This window comes from Haplochromis burtoni, unplaced genomic scaffold (genome assembly GCF_018398535.1).
Source record: "Haplochromis burtoni strain Fernald_Lab_line unplaced genomic scaffold, NCSU_Asbu1 Contig_24, whole genome shotgun sequence".
Lineage (NCBI taxonomy): Eukaryota > Metazoa > Chordata > Actinopteri > Cichliformes > Cichlidae > Haplochromis > Haplochromis burtoni.
Window position 1 is genome coordinate 3298453 of NW_024582385.1, and position 9616 is coordinate 3308068.

At 42.1% G+C, this 9616-nt stretch overlaps 1 protein-coding gene and 1 long non-coding RNA gene across 2 annotated transcripts in view; both read right to left on the reverse strand.

Moving 5' to 3' along the window:
* Positions 1-175: 175 nt before the first annotated feature.
* On the reverse strand, positions 176-2674 carry atp5l (ATP synthase, H+ transporting, mitochondrial F0 complex, subunit g). The gene is made up of 3 exons (XM_005926849.2): positions 2468-2674; positions 1932-2092; positions 176-301 (listed from the first exon to the last, which is right to left on the reverse strand). The coding sequence occupies exons 1-3, from the start codon at positions 2517-2519 to the stop codon at positions 203-205; spliced, it is 312 nt and encodes a 103-aa protein (XP_005926911.1). The 5' UTR covers positions 2520-2674; the 3' UTR covers positions 176-202.
* Positions 2675-6489: 3815 nt separating this feature from the next.
* Positions 6490-9616, reverse strand: part of LOC106633280 — a 13983-nt gene continuing 10856 nt past the window's right edge. The window contains exons 2-4 of the long non-coding RNA XR_006054169.1: positions 8788-9036; positions 7062-8647; positions 6490-6925 (exon numbers count right to left, since the gene is read on the reverse strand). This is a non-coding gene — a long non-coding RNA (uncharacterized LOC106633280). The remainder of the gene's footprint in view (positions 6926-7061; positions 8648-8787; positions 9037-9616) is intronic.

A 9616-nucleotide genomic window follows, 5' to 3' on the forward strand; every position in this document is an offset into this window, starting at 1 on the left:
GATGATTACACACGTTCAACTCAGCTTTGAGCAGAGGAATAACATTTTGTAGTAAACCTGCAGATTAATTCAATAATAAGGTTAAATTAATGAGTCAAAAACAGATTTTTTAACACAACAGCTTTACTGGTTCCCATATTTCATAGAGTAGGTTGAGCATACAATGCTCAAAAGAAAAAAAAAATGCTTTAAAGTCCAAAATTTAGACATTGTAGCCCACGATGCCTCCTTTGCCAATGCACTCTCCAATGTAGAACCACATCAGCACCTCTGTGGCCACCAGCCCGTTCCTTAAAGCATCCTGCGAGGAAGCAAGGACACAGGTTTGATTTGCATTAGAAGTAACATCAAAAGTACAGGATTAGAATTCACACACAACCTGAAATTCAAAAACATTTTATTTGCTGCTCTGGATAATTACAGGTTTAAGATGTACTTCACAGATTAATTCATAATTTGATCCATTTCTGTCAGTAATTACTAATATGATGAAGGACCTCGCTAATGAAATACTGAATTAACATTTCCTGTACGACACAGTGATCAATAATATAGCATCACATCCCAGGTGCTTTTTCTTATCATTTTAAATACAGATGAAGATGTTTCTAAACACACCACTTCTCTTTAGAAAACATTATTACTATTTGCACACAATAGCAGACTTATTACCATCCTCCTCCTGAAAAAGGGAACTTTTCATTTAGCCATAGCACAAACTACTGCTGTGCAATGAATGAACTCTGTAACGCTCAGCTTTAAAATCAACACATGCCAAGTTCTCACAGCATTACAGAGGAACTGAGAAGTATTATCAACAAGTTCAAAAGCCTGTCACAGGTAGGAGGCAAAAGATTTCCAGGACTCTGGAAGGAAAATTAGTAAGAAGAGTCTCAAGACCACAGAACGACTGCCAGGACATAAATTAATGATGTAGCCAAGTCTGGAATTGTAGTGCAATCACTGAAAGCCTGCACGGGAGCGCACTTTGAGGCTGCACACCAAAACGCCACTTCTGCAGAAAAGACACTTCAAGCCAGACTGAAGAATACTAAAGACAACCTGGAGAAGATTATGCATACTGTACCATGTCTTTTGGTCAGATGAAACGATACTATGGTTACAGACAAGCTGCTGATGTTTGGGGAAAGACAGCAGAGGTGTACAACCCACAGTGAAGCATGCTGTGGGGATGGAAATCTTATCATTGTGGAGGGAATCATGAAGAAAGACGGATATGTTAAGATTTTGAAAGAAAAGGAGTCAGCAGCAAAACTTTACGTCTCTGCTGCTGCTTCCAACAGGACTACGACCCAAAACACATGTTGCTCCTGGTGAAGGATTTTCCCCTGAAGACCAAAGTGAACATTACTGACTGGCCTAACGTGAATGCTACTGAAAATCTGGGGACTGAACTGAAATCCATTACATCTGGAGAAGCTTGAGAGATTTGCCAAAGAAGAACTGGCTGGATTTGCTCAGGAGACGTGTGAGAGATAAAACACAACAACAATCCACTAAAGGCTGTGTTAAAAACTTTCAAGTTTGTCCTCATCCATGTTCACACGCACACTAAATTCAGTGCATTACTGTGTGTACAACCACAGCTTTTGTAATAATCCTAAATATTTTCTTAAGACAACAACAATTTGCCCACACAGTCTCAAAGAGGTTTTCTTTACTATCAGAAGCTAGAAATGTGTCCTTATTTCATGATGTCCTACAGCTACTGCTTTGTTAATGAATCCAGGAGATGACAGACGATGTAAAGTCAGCACAAGAGGCTTTGGTTGGAATTAATAATGTGACATCTGCTGTGGTTAAGATGCACGACCACGGCCGCAGGTTTAATTAAAAAAAGACGTGGACGTGTTTTTTGTTGTTGTTTTTACATAACAACAATGACCTGTGTCTTAGATTAATACGAGTACCTTCACTGTGGTTTGACCGAGACGTCCCGTCTGGAACCCCTTGATGATGTTTGTGGCCCCCTCGATGGCTTTAGGGATTTCAGCGGGGGCAGGTGGGACAAGCTCAACACGCGCATAGTACCAAAAGTTTGCCAGGCGAGGTTTGGAGTAGGTGACAGCGGCTGAAAGAGAGAGAGAGAGAGAGAGAGAACATTAAATGCTGCTATCGATTCGCCATCCTAGCTGCAGAGCTTCTGAGATGTTAGCAGGTAGCGTTAGCCATCAGCTACACGGATTGTGTTTGCTGAGAGCAAACCAAATAAACCGATGTACCTGCTTATCCACAACACATGTCAAAACAACAAAAACACAGCATATCAACGTCAAAGGCCTTCTACGTCTGAAAGCGTCAGTTAACGTTACACCTGCTTCATTCAACTGACGTCCGGGTCGCAGTGTCGCTGACAGCGTCGGCCTACTGAAGTCTTCTCACCGAGGAGAAAACTGCCTACCTCAGCCTCCACTAATGGACCCGTCCAAATAACAGACTAGCTTACCGTTAACCAGGGTGGGTACTTTAGCAACCAACTTCTGCACTGCCTGTGCCATTTTGAGGCGTTTGTGATGTTAACTATTCCCCGTCTCTGCTAGCCGACTAAATGTCACCTCCAATAGAAGGACCCTCGACTGCAGTTGACCACACAACTGCCTGAAGAGAAACTGCAGGAGTCTTCTTCTTTATATTGTTTATTGGCGGTTGGCAAACAGCAAAATGCTGCATTACCGCCACCAACTGGTGAGGAGTGTGGACTGAAATGAAAAAAGAAAAATCAAATCCTCCCGAACAAATGAGTCTGACTTAAAAACCAAAATATGACCTTATAACTTTCACTTCTCGAATTCTTACGAAATAAATCAACCAGTTTGACTTTCACGCTTTTTGATCAGCTGTCTTCTTTCAGGATCATATTTCTGACAATGCATTAAAACATGTTCTATTGTTTCCTGTTCTCTACTGCAGTCACACTCCCTGTACGGAATTTCTCTATTAAAAGCAACGTGTTATTCAGACCAATGTGTCCAAATCTAAGTTGAGATATAACCTTCGCCTCTCTCCTGTTCCTTCCTGTGCTTCTCATTTCTCCTGTTTTCCTCTGGATTTTGTAAAACCTTCACCAGTATATACTGATAAACCAGTGTATACTGGTATAACAGTGTATACTGATAAACCATCACTGGTCCTTTTCCTTACTTTGATATTAAATTCAGGAACAGTAAATGCTATCCCGCTTTGGTTGGCTGTATTCTTTGATGCATCTGTGTAGATTTTGACATAACTGTAATACTGATTAATATATGTCTGGCTACGGTCTTCCTTCTTCTTGCCAGCTTTTATTCGCAGTTGGCAAATAATGAAATGTTGCATTACCTCCACCAGCTGGCATGGAGTGTTGCATGCCCCGGTCCAGGTCTGCCAGGAGATCCTCCAGGACATCCAACCATCGTCTTTTTAGGAGCCCTGGCACTGTCAGCCATGCATACAAACAGGTGGGGCCATATAAAGTACTGAGTAGGCCTACTGCTGACAATGTACATCTCACAACCATGAACTGCTGCAGCACTGCAGGGGAGGCAGACAGCAGACAGACAGAGAATGCATTAACCCACCTAGTAACACACACACATGCAATGAGAGCAGCTAACACTCATAAACATGGCCATACCGCTCATCACTTTTAAAAATGGAAAAACTTTACAAAAACACTTGCTACCAAATGCTGAGTTCATCCACTGCTGACATAGACCTGCCACATTAGGACAACAGGTTGACTTTTTAGTAGAGTAGACTGTGTTAAACCCACAGCAGCAGATGGTTAACCACATGATTTTATAGCAGCCTGTTCACCCAGACCTGACCTACAGGACGCACCGCTCGCCAACTCTAACCTGAAGGTCTTTGTGGACAATTCAACATCACGCAACCTGGACACCAGTTAAAATGAAGTAGGCCATGTAGCGATCACAGAACACAGGCAAGCACATGGGGTGATACATGATTTTAGACACATTATGGAAACAATAGTTTAGGATGTTTTCTACAGAATATCTTTTAATTTTTCTTTTGGGAATGAACTAAAACCCAACACCACCTTGGTCACACACTGGCTGAGTTGCAGTGCGTGACCAGGAGTTGCCAGGCTGTTGTGGCTGCATATGGTCCTTCCACGTGTTACTGAGGCCCCTATTTGTTAAAAGAATAAACCGTTTAATTGCAGATATTCTTCAGAATTCAGTAAATGACACCCAACAAGTGTCAGTAGCAGAATAAGCTGTCCGGCATTGGCAGAGAACATTCGAGAGTTTTTCATGGCCACAGCCCACATACTCAACTCTGCTGCTCAACCCACATTTTCCTTACAAACGTGACACCATTGAAGGGGAAATAAACGGGCTTTCCAGCAGTAAGACCTTTATAGCCAAGAAGCATAGTTACAACAAAGAAAAGACTAAACAAACACAAATTGCCTCGATTTTTGTGCTCACTGGGACCAGTGAAACATTCATTTTTGTCTGAAGCAGACGTGGACAAGTTTCCCCTCAGAGAAACTACGACTCCAGCAGCACAACACCAGGTCACACTAAATGCAAATAAGAAAAAATACCAAGCAGGTAAAATAGTTCAGAACCAAATATCAGCAGCTCACCAGCTTAATCTGTCAGGCTGCACCGTGTGTTTATGGCTGTGGTGACAGAGGTATTTTTAACCTTATGTTGATGCCATTCTCATGATGAGCGACGGTGTCCCTGTGTTGGTGTTGTTCCTGCATCAGCATAATAATAATAGTAATAATAATAATAATAATAATAATAATAGCAGGGCAATTACTCTTTTCCCCACAGGTAAGTTTGGATAGGTTCTTTCCATTCACACAGATACTTTCACAGCACTGCAGCTGGAGTGAAATTGGAGTCAGTAACGGGAAATTCCTCAAAAAATATTATTTGTATTTAATTATTATTCTTTTATTTGCTAACTCTACTGCTGTTAACTCACATTTATTATCATTTATTATCATCCTCTATCCGAACGATCCTGAGGAAGTATTGCTGTAAAAAAAGAAAACCCCCAAAACAAACTTGATAGATCCTGAGGAAGTCAGTATTGCAAAAGGCGGAAAACGGTCCGTGTCTGGACTCTGCTGATTTTACAAACTGCAACAATGGTTTTGTGTTCTCAGATGCATGTCTCCTGTTTTGTAGACGTTCTGTGATTGCATGATCGGCACAGACGTCAGCATCAGATAAATTATTGGGAAGCAGCGGTCATGTGAACGGCTTATTCTGTTTGTTTCCCGGCAACATGAAACCGATGAGCTGAAAACCTGTTATATCACCTGCAGCTTCTCTTACAAATGTAACTGGACTGCCAGTGCTGCGAACATGTCAGCGGCCAGGGCAGAGAGCCATGCCCACTCCCTTGTCCGGTGCATTCTGGGAGTTGTAGTCATCCTCACCTAGCCAAAACCCCAACAATGCTAAGAAGCTTTTATGTGGTTGAATTTGTCCATTTCATAAGTCTGGTGGTGCAAACACACAACACCAATTCTTTTTTTCCTTTTTTTAAACGGACCCTAATCAACAGCTTTTCAATGGACACAGTTGTACAGATTTCTTAGCTTAAGCCTTAAACCCTACAGCAAGCTATCGATATTAGGTACTTGTATTTAACATAGAAAAAAGTCTGTTTTAACCAACGTGTTCGGACCAAGTTTGGTCCACGTTATGCTCAACGTGTGCAGTCCATGCCTTCTGACGAGCTCTGGGGAACCGATACATAATATCGGATCGGCCCATCTCTAGCACATAGTTTGAAAAAAATACAAATAAAGTTGAAATATTTACGATTTTTATTTACAGAACTTTAACAAAAGAAATTTAGGCAAGTTTTTCAAGTAAACCAAACAGCCTCCTCTGCTCTTTCCTCCATTTCCCTTCACATTCTCATATCCAATCTTTCTTGGTTGCAGCTGGTCCTCATCCCCCTGGACGAGTGGTAGAAGACCTCCGTCCTAACACCTCATCCATGAGGGAAACCAGGGCCATGTAGCAGCAGTGGGCTTCCCACTCACTCCCACGCCTGACGCTGGATACTAGCAATCATAAAGGCAGAGGAAAGGTGGCAGCTGACAAACGCAGCAACAGTGCAGGTTTATATTTCTTCTTCTTCTTCCTCCTAGCGTTTTTCCCGCTCGGTTGCAGGGTCCGCTTTTCTGCAAAGTCGTCTCCACTTGGGTCGGTCAGATCGGCTTCGATCTTCTTCACGTCGTCCTTGATTCGGTCCATCCATCTCCGCTTTGGTCTGCCTCTAGGTCGACGTCCTTGGGGGCTGAGCCGCAGTGCTGTTCTCACCACTGAGTTCTCATCGCTCCGTACCACCGCAGCCTCGCTTCTTCCATCTTATCAGTGATTGGCGCGATTCCCATCTAACTTTCTAGGTTTATATGAATACGTTCAATAACGTCTGGTTAAAAATTCATATTTCAATACTGCTGTCCATACTTTGGTTTTCTTTTTTTTATTTTTTATTTTTATTTGTTTAGGAACATTTTTATGCAACAAGATAAAAGAAAAAAAAAAAGAAAAAGAAAAAACAAGCAGTATGAGGTCATGGGACAACAGGCAGCTTAGAATACAGTTGAATAAACATTAAAAACAACAGATGATGAAATCATTTCTGGATAGTATGATGTCATATTTTGACCAACACAGTGCATCTGTTTACATTTCAAAACCCATCATTCTAAATATTTTGTTAATGTGACATTGCTGTTACATGTTGGTACGAACATATGGCTTCTTCATTCCGCAGTCTTCGTGAATGATGCGGTGTGCAGCTGTGTGCAGCTGTGGACCATACGCACACTGGTTCAGCTTCACATGTGAGACCTTTATGTGGTCACAAAGTGGTGAATGGCTGCCTCCCTCCACAGGGAGACTGTCATGGTTCAACCATCCTGGAATCACAAACCTGACAGAATGAAAGATTTATTCATTAACTAACACACAAAGCCCACAGACACACAAAGCCCACAGACACACAAAGCCCACAGACACACAAAGCCCACAGGCTAATACAATCTGCTCACCTACCGCCAAATGTACCAGATGACTTTCAGCTGTCAGTATCACACTTCAGGTGCAGCATTACCTGCTTCAGCTGGAGAGTTTTTAATAGGAATGTGTTGTTTCCCTGACAACCTTCCTCACTGCCAAACACGGAAAAGTCCATTAAAATTAACGTCAGTTATAGTGAGTGTATAGATCCGTGACAGGTGTTTGTTTCTTGACGAATCTACAAACACCTTGGACACACAACACGTTTGAGTATTTTCCTTTAAACCCATGCTTAAGCGACAGCTTTCACTACATTATATGTCGACTACTTCCATTGTTCCTCCTTTTGTTTTCATTGTATACAACACTCACTAAAGCCGTTTGTCTGTGCATTTAAAACGATATAATCTAATCCTTCCATCATTGTTAGCGAGCACATAAAGACTGTTGAGTGTAATCTAGCCCATACAATACAAATGTATGTAGGCATGATGGAAATGGACTGTATGAATACCAGAAACACAAATGATAAAATAACAGTGGTTGTTCATGTTCCCACAATTTAGTGTTTGATTGACAACAATTTTGACTGGTAAATGCATAAAAACAATAACGGTTTCTTTGAAAAGCTAAAGCAATAGCAGTTCTGATGGGACCACCGATACTGACCTCCACGACCTCCCCTTCTGTTGTCATAAGCCCCCCTTGGTTGAGCTCATCTTTGGCGTCGTTACAGGCCAGGAGGATGCAGAAGATCCTCCGCTTTCGCAGTAAGACCTTCTGCCAGTGGAAGGGCAGGTGCCCTGAAAAACTGAGTCCATGCAGTGATGATTATGACCTAAGGGGGAGCTGTGCCTCTCAGTTCATGCCCCCTTATTATATATGAGGCCCCCCCTCGTGGACTTTGGAGAACTCCTCAAACACGGTTCACTACAATCTCCCCATCGGTGATGGCTGCCACCTTATTACACTTTGTAATGTGTGGTTTAGCCACTCCCTCTTTCAAGTCCCAGGTGATCACCCCGACCTGGTCGCATAGTTTTAAAACCCGGATATGCAACAGTGGTGGAAATAAGGCATCTCAGGCATCTCTTCATCAAACACATTAACAGGTCAATACATTTCTGCTGGATCCAGTTCTGATATAATACAGTAACACCTGCTGCTGTCATGGAGTCTCTTTGCATTGTGAGATGACACAAACATCGTTAACCTCTTAAACACCAAGTTTGTTTCTGAGGTTCCTGCTTGAAATTTACACGCCCGAAATCATTACAATATTTCTCTGAAAGTACAAACTCTCTCTACAAAATTAACTTGACCCTTATGAGCCTTCATCAAATACATACAAATATTACAGCTCATGCAAGTCTGTCCAACTCACTCTGATAGAACCCAGTCACTGTTTTTGTAGCAAATAATCCCTTTTGAAAATAAGTTACAGTACACAATACACTAGAAATCAGGGAAGATGTTCATAGGAAGATTATGTGAGACACGATTCATGCAGCTGAAGTGAAACAGCAACGTTACAGATATTTTCCTGAGGAGTAGCCGAGGATTGTGCAGCCTGTGAGTCCTTATTTGTGAACAGCAGAAATGATTGTACTTCATTTAAATGCCTAAAGAAGTTGAGAAGAAGAAGAAGAGATGAAGTTATTCAGAAAATGGTTTCTATCAGTTTTTGGCAGATCTTGTTTATGGCCCTATATTTTCCATAACATTAACAAAGAGCAGTAAGAACTCAAAGTTCAATACTTACTGTAGCTGTGTCGTGAGGTGGCATGAGTCGATGACAAGTCCGGATATTATTCCGGGATCACCAGGACATATGGTACGAATCTTCCTTGACGGCATTGAGAGAGAAAAGGGATCAGGCTTTTCCAAACCATCCCACCCCAGCCGAACCACCGGAGCGGTGCATCCAGACCGAGGTTGGTCCCAATGGGGTCCTTCGCTCGTGCTTCCCCACGGCGGATGTAGCCGTCCCCAGTGATGTAGATCTTGGGTCCTGTTGATTATGAAATTTAGTATAAAATGGGGTGATGATTTTTTGAAATGTGTTTTTGGTAATGTAATATTCACTATTTTTGTAATGAACAAAGATGGAGTGTCACTTTATTATAGATTAAGTTTTAATGTAAACATTTAAACACACTCAGGTCTCTAAGTTGAAATAAGTTTCCACATCACTTCCTCCTCGCTGTCATTTTGGTCACCCACTGCTGTGCTTGGCCCTGGAGTGTCCTCAGGGAGAGAGGACACTAGGACAGGAGGCCTAATGGAAGGCATCTGTCCTCTCACCTCATCCGTGAGAGCAAACCAGGGCCAAGCATAGCAGTGGGCTTCCCACTGACCCCTCTCCTGAGCCTGGATACTTCCTAAAGGCAGAGGAAATCAAAAATGACAGACAAATAAAAACACCACAACAGCTCTTAGTATTTGTACATTTCTTAACTTGTGTTTGTAAGAATCATCTTCTTGATAAAAAAATACAAAGTACGTATGTGTGTTAAGTTGTCCCATAGGGACACGCAGGCCAGCGGAAAAAGCAGAGGTGGGGGACTCATTGTCTACGTTAACAACAGATA